At 44.7% G+C, this 16,802-nt stretch overlaps 1 protein-coding gene across 1 annotated transcript in view; it reads left to right on the top strand.

Annotated features, from left to right (window-relative positions):
* Nucleotides 1-4,525: 4,525 nt before the first annotated feature.
* LOC144178646 (putative ammonium transporter 2) overlaps nucleotides 4,526-16,802 on the top strand; it is a 40,674-nt gene continuing 28,397 nt past the window's right edge. The window contains exon 1 of the mRNA XM_077706651.1: nucleotides 4,526-4,775. Within this exon, the coding sequence (XP_077562777.1) occupies nucleotides 4,646-4,775 (130 nt within the window). The 5' untranslated portion in view covers nucleotides 4,526-4,645. The remainder of the gene's footprint in view (nucleotides 4,776-16,802) is intronic.

Here is a 16,802-nt window from a genome sequence, read left to right as displayed (position 1 = left end):
GTTTTTTTTCTGGTAGGGTGAATTTTTTTCCTTGCTAGCGACCACTTTGCGGCACAATATATTTATTTCCATCCAAGGTGCGTACAATATGAGCCGCGAACCTTTCATTCGTTCTCAGGGGTGTTTCGACATCACGTCACGACGTTTGGTGTTGCAACTCCAAGGTATACAGTGGACTTCCAACTAAGGGAATCCTCACGATGTGTGCCGTGCATTAATTGTGACAGCGAGGTCTTCGGGAAAACTGTAAAGCCTGAAACTGCTACCTCGGGAGTACGAGCATGGTTTATATAGTGTTCAATTTGAAATGTCAGCAGTCCTTACTTGCCAGAAAAGAACAACGCAAAAACGAGGTTGCCAATATTGAGGGTGGGTTAAAAAGAACGACGTCTGTCTAAACCCTCTGTAGGTGAAACTCCTATTTTAAGGGTTGAGCCTCTGCGTCTTGTGGTAGTCACGAAACGTTCGCGCTCACCCGCCGCGGTGGCTCAGTGGCTAAGGCGTTGCGCTGCTGAGCACGAGGTCGCGGGTTCGATTCCCGGCCGCGGCGGCTGCTTTTCTGATGGAGGCGAAAAGCAAAAACGCCCGTGTGTTCGAGATTTCGGCGCACGTTAAAGATCCCCAGGTGGTCAAAATTAATCCGGAGCCCTCCACTACGGCGCGCCTCATCGCCTGCGTTGCGTCGGCGCGTTAAACCCTACAATCAATCAATCAAACGTTCGCGCTCAGATTAACGGCCTGCAGTTCGTTTGTATATTAGTTGAAAAACGAAAATATCAGATATTGCCGCCCTGGGTAAGACGTGGTAGCGCAGGAAAGTCGGCAATGGGATTATGTGGCGCACTGTTAATGTGTTTTCTCTGTTCGTTGAGCAGTTCGTTCACAGCACCGCGGGTTAAGAGGAACAGGCGAATTCTTCCCCACCTCCCGAACGGAAAGTCACTCCGCTCCTTCGCAAACGGGAGCCTATGGCAAAGAATGACGGTGAACTGTGTGTGTCGGCCTAAAATGTTCCTCCTTCGTCACAGCTCAACATAGCTTGCTTCAGTGGCTACTTCCTGCATGAAATCCGACCGATAAAACCATTTGTGAATTAAAATCAGCGTCACTGGGAGAGAGAGTATTGACGGTCCTGACGGTCCTAGGTGGTGTTGTCCTGACGAACGCGGACGGCTGTCGGCGACGTACCCTAACGGAGTTAAACTGCTCGATTCAGCCCACCTAATAGTAGCTGAAATCAAGAATCATCATGAGAGGCAGGCCTTGTGGCCTTGGAGAGGTAAACACTAGTGTCTTCGCTATTTTGTGACCATAAAGAGTTTCGGGAACTATTTGCTGTCTAGCACTTGGAAAGCGCACAGGGATAGAAGGGGGAGCGGGGAACGGCGATTGTTACGTCCCCATTTCCTAATATGCAAGTACATTGTTGGCGTACAGACGCACGTTGGTCATTTTCCTTACGCACACTGACGGCGAACGCAGCTCCTAAGCGAAACGGGGTGCCCTGCTGACTGAGTCGGGACGCCGAAGGGAGCGCCGGCATCATTTCCGCTCGTTGCTTGCCGCCGGGGCTTCGGCGTTGGACCATGGTGCAATGAACCTGTTGCGCATGCTCATAATGCGAAAGGAAAGGTGTCCGAGCGGACCATTAACGGCCCGATAGTCGGATCATTTCGCGAGGGGGACCGCGCCTCATGTTTATTATAAATAGGGAAACGTCTGCCGGAAACTGCGGGCTTCGGGGATGTAGGGACATCTATGAGGGAAGTATTAGTGTATGCGTGCGCGTGGGTGGGTGCGCGCGTTGCCCGATTCCGCTGGTTCGATCTTTTAAAGAACCTCAATGCTGTTCATGGGTGAAGCATTTCCTTGTGCTGAGATTGTAGCCAGTGATTAGGAATTGCGTGCTTAGGTCTAAATTAAATCGCAGTGTTCTCGGCGTCTTATCTTGCAATCTTGCAGGTTCGTCGGGGAACTTAAAATAAATTGCGGTTGCTGCAGTCTGCCAATTTTGACACTGTGATTTTCTTTTTAGGCTATCAATGGTTCTATCTACTTTGAACAAGTAGAGATAAAGAAGAATACAAAAAAAAATAAAACTGGAGAAGCCAGACCTACGCTACCTTAAAAACTGATTCAGTACGTAAAGTTTTATCATAGCTATTTCTTTTTTTTTTTCGCACTGTCCTGAAATCACGCGCAGAACAGAGCCACTGTACTGTCTCAGGATTTATTACTGGTTTTGAAAGACTGAAAACAGGCACATTTCGTTTTCAATGGCAGCGCTATGTATTTCTTGTTTGAACTGATCGAACGCAGATTTAATCGAGCAAAGATCTCTTCTGGGACGACGTAGATAATTGTACCCCGAAACTTGCTTTTGGGGTACACTTTTGGCGACGTAATGCCGAATCACGTGCATACGGCCAAACGACCGAAAAATACGCAGCTACCCCGTGACAAAAGACGGACGCCAGCTCCGTGTACTTATTTCTCCCAGCTACCAAACGGTTTCCCCTCGGCCGGACCTGCGGCTGGAGCTCGGGCGACTCTACAGCCGAGCACGGGTCGGTCGCCGGGGTAACGAAGCCGTCCCCTTTGGGCGCGGCTTCCCTTTCCCGGCGGCGACGAAGAAAATGGGGAGGGCGAAAGGGAAAGGAGGACGATTGGTGACGTCACGGCGCAGTCTTGGGAGTCATCTAATCAATCATGATCAGAAAAGAAGAGAGCAGCCCGAGTCGGACCTCCGATGGCTCGCGCTGCTGGAGTCGTTTCGCGCATCGGAAGACTGCGTCCCCGCTCTGATCAGATCCCCGAGCGGGTCGCCATTTGCCGGCGTTCGTCGTAGACGTGTCGTCTGAGGGACTTTCGTCGGCGTTCGCATGTGCGCTGTCATTTCATGCGCGAGTAGTCACCCGTTTTGTGCTGCTTGGACGCCGGAATCGTACGTCACTGACCAGAACAAGACACGACACTCTAGGAACCCGATTAATGTGAGTGCGGAACGCATATCTTTTGGTTGGTTGCCTGAGCTCGTCACGCTGGTTACAAGAAAACATAAGTAGAAAAAATCGATGTCTAATTATAACTCCACATGACTCAGTGCGACGCAACTCTATCTTCAATGGTGTTTCAGCGCAAGCCTGATTAGTTATGCCAATGTAGGATTGCAAAGAGCGCATGCGATTAATAGCTGAAAGTACTTATTTGGCTTGTCAGTTTCATGCGAATTGTTCGAGAACTATTCTCGTAAATAAAACAGTTAAGAGCTTGCGATAACCTCAGTGAAAAGTGAAACCAGAAACTAAGCGGTCACTTCTTGGATTTAAATGCTTAGCTCTGTTGCTACGTCTAACCTACAAGATTTATCGACAAAAATGACGAATATTGTACATTGTTTTCTTTTGATTGAGAAGTATCCAAAGTTTATTCCATAGGTTAAAGCAGACTAAACCACATATCCCTTAATCGATGCCCTTGGTTTCTTCTCGTATTGGTCTAACTTTAAAAAAAATGTGTAATGAACAATAACCGACGCTGAAGCGTTTCGATGTTGTATTTGGTCGCCTCTTCAACCCTATAACTCTCAGAATGTGATAGCAATGACATATCAACAGAAATTGAAAAGTTACTGGTAGCTTTACGAGAGATGCTGAAAGAAAAATTTAAATACTTACAACAGAACTCTCCTCTGCATTAATGTTTTTTGCCATTGTTAATGACTGACGACTATTTGTTGTTAATTTTACAATATATGACTCAATCCAAATTGATGATCGATTATTTCGCGGAAGATAACTAGGTCATTCGCGAACTGTTGGATTCACAAATAAATGTTGTCAGGAAAATCACTTACGTAAAGAAGAAAAAAGCAGCGACGCTAAGAGGGAGCCTTGAGGAACACCAGATGTTACAGTGGCCATGCAAGAAATTTGCGTTGCCTTTGCTTCAATACATAATTTCCTGTCGACTTATCGCTCGTTAGTTACCGATTCCTGGCAAGGGTTCTAGAATTAAGCTGTGAATAAATTCATCCATACAGCCAGCGTTACTGATTTGCTTGAAATGTAAACGGTTTGTGACGCTGGTGGTGTCTTCGAGTAGAAAATGTTACTAAGTTCGTCTCTACCTTGCTACTTTTGTGAAGTTTCGGAAAAGGTCCATTGTAATCTGAAAAACACGCGTTTTTCAGGTTGCAACAATATATTATGTCCAAGCAGGCAAAGAAATCGGGTAGAAAACTGAAATAGGTGCGAACACTAAAAACACTAAGCTAAATCACACGAATGCGTAGAGAATTGCCAATTGTTAAAACCTTTTGTTGAGTGAATTAAGCTGTGGAGAAGTGGGAGGCCTTATGCGCACAGGGTTGGGCAAAACTTAAGGGTTTGCAAGCATTTTTTCGTAGGAGTGCATATTCTTGCTTATAAGCAGGGCAGAAGGTGCCACTCCAGCAAAGTACGAACGCTGTCTCTTTTTGCAGTTGGCTCGAAATGGGATTTTTATTTTACTTTTTCAGATGGTCACCTAGCACTTTTCTGGAGGGCTCCGACAGCCGCCGCAACCACACCGTGCCTTGAAGTGGGGCCTGCCCGGCGCTCGCACCATCGGCGACCAGCCGCTCTGGACGCTCTGACAGGACACCATGGCGCCGTCGGCCGGTTCCGACAACGCCACGGGCGACGGATACGTCGGCCACAGTCACCAGGACATATCGTGGGACGACGCCACCTGGATCATGACCAGCTCCTTCATCATATTCACCATGCAATCGGGTGAGCTGCATCCGACCGGCACGGCGCTTGTGTTGAAAACAGAAAGAGAGACTAGAGAGATACGGCGTGTGTGTTTGTGTGTGTGTTTGCGCGTGTGTTTGGGTGGCTGGGTGGGTGTTAGTGTGTGAGAGAGAGAAATAGTGTGCGCGCGCGCGTGTTGCAATGCATGGCGATGTGGTGGAGTGAAATAGACGGCGGCTGTTTGGAGAAAATCTGTAAAAACGATCGGCGTTGCAGTTTCAGCTCGCCCGCCTTGGGACTCAAACTAGTGTTTAAAAGAATTTGGCACTTTACGCACCGAGGTTACACCCGGCCTATCGTGCGTGACTAAGTGGTGGGCTAGAGAATATTTTAGATAACCTGCGGTTCTATAATGTGCGCCAAAATTTCGACACAGGGCCGTTTTTTTTTTACCTTTCCAAGAAAGACGGCCGCTGTGGTCGGTACCCAATTAGAGTTCGCGCACATACATGCATGAGCGCTAACAAAGGGCCTCGGCCAACCGTCACGCTTTATTTATCTGAAGGTTACGATAGGATCATGAGCACTGTCCTTGGGTTGAAAATTCGAGTTATAGTTGTGTTTTGTTCCTTTTTATTTTTTTTTTGTCCACTTGCGAGTTACTCTAACCGCCTCGTGTGCGAAGTACTTGCACGTTTTGTTACGCTATTGTTACGAATGTAGTCGTTTCTCGTTTTGTCATAAAGTATTATCCAACAAGGCACGCGTTTTGATACGACTGTTGCAGCGCCAGTGTGTAAACATACTAGGCAACATACTAGGGTTTGCCCTAGCCGCGGTAAAAATTACGTCATATTGAAAGCGTTTAGTGAGACTTATGTAAACCACGTGTTTCTTTTGGGGAACTCTAAAACAGAGACAATCCGGGACGACTAGGATAAACTAAATTATGTTACGCTACCTATACCGGCACATGACAGGGCCTTCAAAGTTGACCTCCGGGAATAGTTTCACGCATCCAACGCACCGAAAGTCAGTAGCCAATTCCAGCATTACTGTGTTTGAAGCTCGTCTTACTTGCAGTTTTGTTCTTAACATTCCTTTCTTTAAAGGGGCCATGAAGAAAAAAAAAATGTAGGTTTGGTTCATTCGAAGATTGCTTCCTTAGAATAACACTGCCACTACTTTTAAGGCAAACTTCACTCAAATAAGCTATATAATTAGGAAAGAAGAGAATGACCATGCAACCCACCAGCTCATTTCCCGCAGTAGAACATATGACGTATTATGGGCCGTCGTGCGATTGGCTGAGGCCGGCAGAGGCAAGCGCAAGTTAGGCAGGGCTTGTAAGCTTGCAGAGCGAGCTATTTGCGCCCAAATTGAATGCATATTATTTTATAGAAGTAAGAATGGTGGGGTAAACACCGGGAGCTACGAATTCACACGTAAGCGTAGAAGCATCAGCGCGTACTGCTCGCACTGTGCCGGTTATAACTGCACAGCCGTTCGGGTGCGTTGAGATTACACTGGCCAACTGGCACAAGCGGCATTGTCTTCGTTGACTCTGTTGTCAAGCATACACAATGTTTCAGGAAACAAGTACTGTCAACCGTAGCAAATCTTAACCACGTACAAATCCGGTCAACAACAAAGCGAGTGCGGACAGCGGTCCTGAGCAGTATCGTAGCGCCATCCTGGAGGTCTGACGGTAAACAAGGCGTTTCGCCGTTCGCTGAAGCCCTAGTCAGCTTATTAACATTCGCTTAACTACCTGTCCTGGATACGGCATCTCAGAAGTCACGAAACACACGCTTCAGTGGGAGAATCAAATTTTTTGCTTGAATTGTTGTTCTCCGTTAATAAAGTATCGTTTGCTGCCGGACAAGCGCAGGGGGCACTAAAAACACCAAATATTTGGAATAAACAAACTTTTATTCTGTCTTAATGCTCCCTTGGAAATCTTGGAGCGCTTTAGCGTCTGGGGTACTTGATGTTGACAGCTCTATTTAAGACGTAGTAGACGTCCGCGCCATGCACGTAGGAAGCGCAGTCCCTGACTTACACTAAGCCTTAAATGCATCAAACAGATTCGTGTACTAAACACGTGCCTCCTTAAGGTCTATCATTTTCATGTTTCTTCTCCTCCTTCTTGTTCTGTCTTTTTATCGGTTGACGTAATGCGCTCAAGTTCATAAACAAATCCTGCCTCTGCAGTGGAGTATAATAATTGCGTCATGAATTTTTAACTGCGTTGCCTGTTGAATTACCTGTCCACCTACATCTATTACGTCGATCTGTGACGTTTTCACTGAATCGCTTACAAACTTGCTTATATCACAGTTTTTTTCTTGGTCAAACACTGCTTGCGATGGCCGTGCAAGCGTCCGAAATATTTTAAATAAATAGAGGCCAAACAGCTGGAGCGCAGCGACTGGGTTTCCTGGATCCTAGAAAATGTGCGGAATTCCCTGCTCCAAAAAGGTTGAACGAATCGTTATCCTCTCCGCGCTTTGGATGGCCACGTGCACACCTACGTCACGTTCTTCGGCGGGGACACCAGAATGCGTCTAGCGTTAAAGCAGCAACGTACACCAACGACCTCCTTAGCTTGTATAGCAAAGGCAGAATGAATGAATCTTTCAATCCAGAGAATGGTGTAATCGCGCCGCCTGTGAGCGCTGCGTGAGTTCGTTCCTTTGTGCGACTGTTCCTAACAATGCATATTCGTTTAGAACAATTGGGACTGAGTCATGCACAACGTTTTGCAGCGGCCATGTCGTGTACAAAACTGACTGCGCCTTTTGTCCACCAGCTGTCCTGGTCCTCTATTTTTCCGTTTCGCTTTGAAAATCGATGACAATCTGGCCACCCCAAAAAGGAGCGGCGCCTGTTGCCACCGCCATTCTCTCCAGGAAGCGAACGGGAAATTTCCGCTTCAGCGCCGTTTACGCCGAACCTGTTCGAAATTGCATGCCCCCCCCCCCCCCCCCTCCCACCGCTGCTGCGTTTCTTGTACAAGTTGGTTGTTTTATTCTCGCCGTAATGAAACCTTCAGAGGAGAGAGGGGAAGACAAAGAGAGATAGAGGAAGGACAGGGGCCCGTTTCCGTATACCGAAGAATGGTACATATGCCTGGTCACAGCAAAAATGTTTGTAAGTTCCTACGTTCGTCCGCGCGTGATGACAACGCGGAGAAGCGCTCTTTCAACACACCCCCCCCCTCTCTCTCTCTCTCTCTCCTCCTTGTCGGTTTCAGTCCCACTCGTGATTTTTGCTCACAAAGTCAGAAGCAGGGTGAGGTGCGGCGGTAAGTAAAAAAAAAAAAAAAAAAGAAAAGAGAGACACGATTTGGCTGCTCCAACCATGAAATATTGTAAAAGTGAAAGCAAGTGTTCGGGTTAGCAGCAATGGGAAAGACACTGTTTATTTAGAGGGCGAACTCGTGCCCGTAATTCCGCTGTCATCGCTAGATACAGCGTCCACAAAAAAACGCCCCTTCGTCTGTATTATTCGTTTTACCCCAGCTGCTCACTTCAACGTCTTCGCTTCCAATATTGGGTGTGGACTGCTGGGTCTGTCTGACGACGATGATAATAATTCTGTGGCATTGTCGTGAAAAACTATCACACATTATTGCGTATAAGTTATACAGCGCAGTACACTACCCTACGGCGAGTACGAGCTACTATGCGAGTATGTAACTTCTAACATGTTTCAGAGTACGCATACGGTTTTTAGAGATACGGACACAGACATGTTGGAGTCGACCATAGCTTGCGGCCTGATATTGTCACGAAGCCAAAGACGACGCAGTTGTCTTCAAGGAAGACAAGTTTATTGGAGCGAACTTGTGCTCCCCTAACAACTCAAAGAATAGACAGGCGGCGAAACAGCACTCAACAAAGTGACGTGCGTAGGCGGGCGTCGATGAATCGAACGCCGCGGCGTCGGCTCCGCGGGAATTTATCTTTAGGCGCGACTGTTTCTGGAACCGTCGAATTACATCCAGAACAAAGAAGAATATTCTAGGCTGTTCACGTTAGTTCGGAACGATCTGCCCATCAGAACAGATAACACATACGGCATAGAAAGAAAGAATGGAACACGCGCTTCCCTTGGCACACAGATAACACAGATAACAAAGACCGGCGCAGCTGGGCGGTAAAAGCAAAACACAAATAAACAAACCCATTGCATGGTTCCCGGCAATATTGTACTACTGATTAATTACTTCGTGTACGCGCGGGCATGCTCTAAGCTTGGCCAATCCTCCCCAGCGGGTATGCGCTACTGTGTGGGTCTGCTTCTTTTTGCTAGAATAGCAGCAGCGACTGCTGGGTCTCCCGTGTCGAAAGCGTGTGCACAAGCTATTTTATTACATTATTGCAATAAAAAAACGTCGTCCCTTGTTTTTGCACCACCGCACTTCTGGTTGCTCTCAGAACCTTTTCTCTGTGAAGTCAATTCCTTCCATTTCAGGTGGATTAAAGAAAAACTAATGAAGCTTTGGGCATTTGCGCCAGTTATAAAAGCTTCGATCAGTTTAGGCGCCTAAGAGATGCGTAGGAATTTACGAAAATACGTTACCCATTTACACCTTAGGAGGAATATTTTTTAGGAACTCGCATTGAGCCTCAACTTAACATGTGTACTGCGCTCTCCGAAATTTCCACTCTTCTCTAGGCTCAGCGCAAGGATTCCTGGCCACTTGTTAGGTATAAAATTTGTTAAATTGAGAAAATGTGTGTACGTTTGTAGGTGCATTGGGGGGGGGGGGGTGGCACAAAGTTTATAAATTTAAGAACCCGATAATTATACACGTACTTGTGAAAACACGTATGACTTCTTTAATTTTGTTGGTGTAGAAACTTCCTGAAAATCGTACAATTGTTGAGCCAACTTATATCAGTAATCTGCATGCGAAAACCCCAATTAAATAATTTTATCGACCGAAGTGATACTCAGGGACTTGTTAAAATACGTTCGTTCCGTTTATTTCCGTTAGGGGTGATCGTTAGAAAACTCGTCAGACTTGGATTCAAACTAGTGTGGGCTGTGAGCGAACTCCCCCTTGCCAACATACCCCCCCTCTCTTCACATTTGTGCATGAGGAATGCGTACAACCAAAACCTATTTATTTATTTATTTATTTATTTAATTAATTTGCCATAGCCATCGCCTCAATACCTCACAATACCTCACATCGCCTCAATACCTCAATACCTCACATTAATAATAGATGCCCAGCAAGCCTGCCGTAACATTCAACGTAGACGCATCTCACTTCCCGCATTACGCATACTCGCATCGATCAATCCCCTCCCCGAGCTGTACATCGTCTGGACCCCTGGCCACTCGTTCCTCGAGGGTAATGAGGCGGCTCACGCCGCTGCCCGCACCCTTCCACACCGGGCATTTCCCTCAGGAACAGAACCCACTGTCCAGCCTCCTCCACCTCCCGCTGTTTCATCACGCTACCACGACATCCTGCACCATTATCGCAACTTTCGCCTCACCTTGCCTCAACCTCACCCTCAACTAACCAAGGAGGAAGTAATATTCTAGCGTCGATTACAAACAAACACCTATTACAACGCACTCATCCTCCACGCTATTTCCCCTACCCAATACACCCTCACCTGTCACTTCTGCCCCTCTCTTAATACCACCTACCACATGGTGTGAGCCTGTCAAAACACCACATCGCTTACCCCCAATCCCAACCTTTCCCCAGAGAAGTACCTGCTGACAAGCTCCCGTCACGCTGACCAAATCTTTATGGTCACCCGTGCCAGGGCTGCATCCAGGGTCCAAGGGTACATGGACTCAGAACCACCCCACCGAGTGATGGCTCAACCACCACCGTTCGCTCTATTAAACCTTCATTCTCTTTCAGATGCGGAGCATCTCATACTCGGGGCTGTGTGCCTCCCTCCTTTGTCCGCCGTCCGCACTCTACTGCGCATGCGCGTCTCTTCAGCCCCGTCAGCGTTTGGACTGACGTCAGCCAATGAGGAAGTTTCTAAAAATACTGGAGTTATTTATGCACGTTTATGTCATAACCTGCCGAAGGCAAATTTAGCTTACTCTACGGGTCGAAGAAGTGCTGAAGGACTTTTTAAAACATGCTCAGGCGTTTCAACCTCGTTAAGAGTGGAATTCCTAAAACTCCTGGACGATATTTTCAGGCATTTGTATTTAGCGCAAATGCCAAGATGCGGGAGTTGTGAAAAGGGGTTTACGCTGGATGTTATCTTTTTACTGCATTAAAAGTTATTTTTTTAATATCTGTGAGGAATATGCGTTTGCGCTTTTGATGTAGATAGGGAAAGAATTGGTTAAGATATTATAATCTGCCTTAAACATCTGTATGAGTGATTCTTAAACGCAGATACCAGTTTATTGAAAGGTGTAAACTTAAAAGGTATCGAGATTAAAAGGTATCAAGAGATCTGCGAGGGGACGTTTACCGCCGGGGCCGCTATTTCATTCTCGCTAAATAAATAAAGAATTAAAACAAAGTACAGTAATTGTTAGAATAATTTGTAATAAAACAGTTAGAATAATAAATTATAATATAACTATTAGTATAATAAATAATATATATATATATATATATATATATATATATATATATATATATATATATATATATATATATATATATGTTTCAGTTTGCCTAGAATTATAAGCGTACACAGAGCACAGAAGGCAACGTGATCGATGGGATAGTGTGTGAAATGCAAGCCTGCGCGTCAAGCAGCCGGTGTAACGCACCCCAGTGATAGCCGTAGATGACTGTAATCCAGACAAGAAGGGGTTCATACAGTTCACGTGGAAGAGTTTGAACTACATTATATTAATCCACCTCAGCCAACCACTGTATGCGGGTCGTGTGTAGACTTAAATTTCGAAAAACATCTGTCTGAAGTTGTAATAATAACGTCTCCAAACCAGACAAGGAGGGCTTCACCCAATTTACTTCGGAAGAGTTTGGACTGCAGTACTAAAATAATTCGAATCAACCAACCACTGTACGTATGATCATAGTAAGTATGTATACATCTAGAGGCACAAACAGGTGTGATATCGAGAAGTTCATGACCCCGAACTTTGCAAGGGTAAGCTGTCATGACATAACCCATATGATTATCATTGGAGGCTTCAATGCGGGCACTTCAGAACCAGGCAAGAAATGGTTCGTTCAGTTTGTGTTCGGAGAGCTTGGTTCGAAGTCCCGAACCAATCCAAGCCACTCAATTACTTAAAATCGGTCGTGTTTAACTTCGACCAAGAATCACACCCTTGCCACACGGAAAATTTAATGTCATTCCCATCAAATGTCATTCGTTCAAAGTGACATTTTTTTGCTGCCATGCGAGAAAATGCAATAACATTCGATGAAAATGACATTAGGGACCTAATGAGTTTGCAGAACCCATTCGACTGTGTTCAGCCAGCAAATGTATTATCTCGAAACCAGCGACTCGGTGAGAATTCGAACCCAAAACAGATAACTAAAAGCGTCAGTAGCATTATAATATATTTACACACGTATAATTAGTTAGCATTTATTAATTTATTCGAAGAGCCGAATAGAGTTGTAAAAATGAAAACTGCTAGCGTAGCTACCACGCCAGCCTCAGCCGGTATGGTTGGCGCTAGCGACCATTTTTGCGACGGCAGTGTTTAATCGTGTTCTATAAGGTAATGCGACTGTGCTTAAAGTGCATTCAAAAGTGCAGCAAAGGTGTTTAAGCTCTTTTCGCTCAGTTTTCGCAAATATTGAAGCCCTTACTAAATTACACGTTTTTACCCATCGCAACTGCCATCATTTGAAAATTACATTAATTTTGGCCGTGTAGCAGCGCGTCAATAAAATGGCATTAAGTCGAACGAATGACATTAAATTCGCCGTGTGGCTGAGGTAGATTGCTAACGAACCGGTCAGTTTATGTTACAGTAGTAGACCATCACTACCATTACCAAATGATGAAAATAAATACATGCGTCTTATCTAACCCCGCGTGAACGGCTACAGCTTCTCTGGTCCTCCACCTTCGTAGAGTAGAATCTAAGTAGAATGTATTCTCTCTTTTTTGTCTCTGCTGTCACAAACAAAAAGTTCGCTATACTAAGAAAATTCTTTCTTTCGGTGGAAATAATTTCGCCTTGTGTCACGCATCAACGACGTAATAAACTTCAGAGACATTCAAAAATGCTACACCCATTTCTTGTTTTAGGCTTTCATTGAATCGCCATGCTTCATATTAGTGAACACCTTTGAACAAAAGAACTAGTGCATAGTTAAAAGAAATAGTGCATGAAGAAATTTTCCTCTGCGTCAATTTACGAGAAACCTCATTGATTTCGCTGGGGTTCGAAAGGAGACTAGAAATGTGGCGTCGTTTTCCCGTGCTCGGCAAGCTCTTAACGGCTATTAGCGAGCCCTTAGAACCAAGTTGGGTCAAGACAGTTTATCGATTGAAACGTCGTTCCCGGATTGCCCTTTTCTTCGAAGAAAACTGACCCCTTAAATTTTTTATAGCTATCGAAGGGTCTTTTTTTCAGTACGTGGCGGGAACAACATGCAGTTGTTGCCCTGGTTTAAATTCCAACCAGCCTTCAAACAACATAAACATTCTATCAGCAACGCAACTCATAAGTCAACAGCCAAGGCGCTGGCATCAGTGAGAGAGCCCTTTTCCCGATAGCTTTGGGGAAATTGCATGTGATATTCAACAGTTTTTTTGTTTTGTTTTTTAAGTCGCGAACACGCAGAACTTAATCTCACACACACCAAAAGCCAAGGTCCCGTGTACTTTTCAATTACCATATATGCCCGCATCGCTTTATAAGTCTTTTTTTTTGTCTGAGCAAGCGTTTTTTATTCCCTCCAGGAGAAGTTTTCGGGTATCACGGGCATCGATTGCAGTATCGCAGTCCGTTCACGCATACGCGAAAGCCAGCGCAACGCTACCACCAGTGATCCGTGATAATTGGTTGCTAACAAAAAAAAAGAGAAAACATCCAGTATGATTAGATGTGGCCTGAATCAGATCACCCTAAAGACAAAGCAGTGCTCCATCGAAGGTATGCTAACTAATGAGTAGCTACGCATCGTTCCTCAGATCATAGGCTCATATGCATACGCTGTCAACGGTGAGGCATAAATGCTCAAAATTGGTGACAGCATGAGGAGATATTAAGAGAAGCTTGGTTTCGTGCACAATATTGCTGCTCTGAGCTCAATGTGTATGTATATTACGAATATCTTCAAGGGCCACTAACTAATAATGCCATCTATTGTCGATCAACTTAAAATTTCGTCGAATTTTCAAATCAGAACGCTGAAAATGCCCGAGGCATAAGTAACACATTGTAATGTGTGGTCCCCATAATTACTGAGGCCTTTAAAGCAGCTCTGCAAGACCTTTTATGGGTGTTTCCATCGCCAATTCATAAATTAGAGCAGAGATGTGCAAGTTGCTAAAAAAGTAACTAAATACCGTTACTCTTGCTATTTTCACCAAAAGGAACTGAGTGCGTTGATTGTTAGTGGAGGTTAATACAAACGCGTTAATGAAACTCTAAAGTAGGCAGTTACTTTCTTGTTACTTCGATAACTGAATGATAAAGTTATGCTGTTGCAGGTTTTACTAAGTAATAATGCCATCTATTGTTGATCAACTTGAAATTTTGTCGAATTTTCAAATCAGAACACTGAAAATGCCCGAGGCATAAGTAACACATTGTAATGTGTGGTCCCCATAATTACTGAGGCCTTTAAAGCAGCTCTGCAAGACCTTTTATGGGTGTTTCCATCGCCAATTCATAAATTAGAGCAGAGATGTGCAAGTTGCTAAAAAAGTAACTAAATACCGTTACTCTCGCTATTTTCACCAAAAGGAACTGAGTGCGTTGATTGTTAGTGGAGGTTAATACAAACGCGTTAATGAAACTCTAAAGTAGGCAGTTACTTTCTTGTTACTTCGATAACTGAATAATAAAGTTATGCTGTTGCAGGTTTTATTGGTTTATACCCAAGCGTGCGTTACAGCAGTTAAGCAAAAGTTGTTTCTAACGCAAATGTTTTCGTCGGCGAAATCACCTCGTATTCTTGAAAATGCTTATTTGGCGAGGATGGATAGCCGCTTGACTACAGTCCTTTAAGAACGGCGCTGTCGAGCATCAAAGAGAACTCGCAAATGCTCGTGAACTGAGAAACAACCCAGGTATACGGATAGCGAACTTAAAATACATATCCTTTGGTGCACAGGCGTGCACAAAATATTTTGGTGATTAGGAGGGCAGAAGGTGTTGAAAACAGTAAAAAAAATAATGAGAACGTCTCTGTTCACGAGGGCTTACTTAAAACCTAAACCAGAAATTAATATTTGATTTCTTGCCTGCCCTCTGTGTAGATACGTTTCCTGGTAAGAACCTTGGAAACCCACATAAATTGTTTGGGAATAGTGGTAGTCCACGGGTGGGAGCCTAGATTAAAACCATGCTCGCTAGCTTGCGTTGTGCACGTTCTTTCCCGAGAGTAACTAAAGATCGTTACTAGTCACTCTGTCTAAATAGTAAGAAACATTTGTTGCTGTGCTCTTCCGAAGAAAGTGAGTCCTTACTTTGTCATTTTTAAACGGAACTAAAAAGAACTAAAGCCAGTTCCACCTATGATCTGCTGAAACAGCAGAGCTGACGGTTGTCTTTACGATGACTCCATTTAGCTTCGGCTTCTTCCTTGAGCGTAATTTTAGAGCCGTGTTAGTGGCTATTGTCATGTAATTTGCTTCAGGATAGTCTCGTTAAAACAACAGTTACAGACGGTTTCTGTAACCACACTCGCTCCGTAGATGGTCCTGTGTTGACAGCGGCAGAGGTCGGCGAACTCACTCATGAGTCCACTCACTCAGATTCATTTGGACTCAAACTCACACGTGAGTTTGAGTATGAGTGATCGCGAAGCTAGTGTGACATGGTGAGTTTGAGCTTGAGTGACTTTGAGCCCGACTGAGCTTGAGTACGCCTGAGCCCGAGTGAGCTCTGAGTTCATTCTGAGTTTTGAGTTCATTCTGAGTTTTGATTCCATTTGAGTTCTGAGTCCATTTTGAGTTCTGAGTGCATAGTGAGTTTTGAGTCCATTTGAATTCTGAGTACATTCTGAGTTTTGAGTCCATTTTGATTTCTGAGTACATAGTGAGTTTTGAGTCCATTTGAGTTCTGAGTACATTCTGAGTTTTGAGTCCATTTTGAGTTTTGAGTCCATTTGAGTTCTGAGTACATTTTGAGTTCTGAGTTCGAGTGAGCTCTGAGTTGTGCGCTCGCTGTGAGTTTGAATTTGAGTGAACGCAGATGTGTTGCTCAGCAATGAATCTGAGTTTGAGTGATTGGGGATTAAAAAAAATTTGAGTGAGTTTGAGTGAGCCAGGCCAACTTTGCCGAGGTATGGACAGCGGACAGTGATTCTGCAACGTTTAAAACTTCACTGTGAACTAATTATGACAAGTAGATGAAACTTGGCGTAACGGTAGGGTAGTTTTAGTGGCTAGTGGTAAAATTATTTGTTTCGGGATACGTTCGATAACAGAAGAGTTAGAACTTTTCTCTGCAATCATATTCTCTCCGTAGATGTCCATGCTTCACTGTGGACCACACATAGAGGAAAAGGCAGCTTACAATGACCAAGCTTGCACCAATCCCCTTAAAGTCGGCTTCACTTCTAAATACAAATGCATTGCTAAGAAAACATATTTTCAGGTGTAGTATAAGATGTATCAAACTACGAAGGCCCTAGGACCTTTTTTTTTACTTCTTTTATGATTTTTTTTTCGATACCGGGAACCGGTTTTGACGCGCGCAGCAGCCTTCTCCACAGAGAGCGCGACCCGATACCAGCAGAGACTGGCGCCAAGTTCCGCTGTTATTAGAGGTGACGCGTTACATAACAGTCTCCCAGCCACTCCGGAAGGCAAGGGAACTATACCACTTGGCTTTTAGCAAGTGAACTTCCTTGTCTGAACTCTTGCGGTGGCTGTTATAGATTCAACGGGCAGCATT

Source organism: Haemaphysalis longicornis, unplaced genomic scaffold, assembly GCF_048455015.1.
Source record: "Haemaphysalis longicornis isolate Haplotype H1 unplaced genomic scaffold, Haemaphysalis longicornis Haplotype H1 scaffold_4, whole genome shotgun sequence".
Taxonomy (NCBI): Eukaryota; Metazoa; Arthropoda; class Arachnida; order Ixodida; family Ixodidae; genus Haemaphysalis; species Haemaphysalis longicornis.
This window is presented reverse-complemented; position numbering and strand designations above follow the sequence as displayed.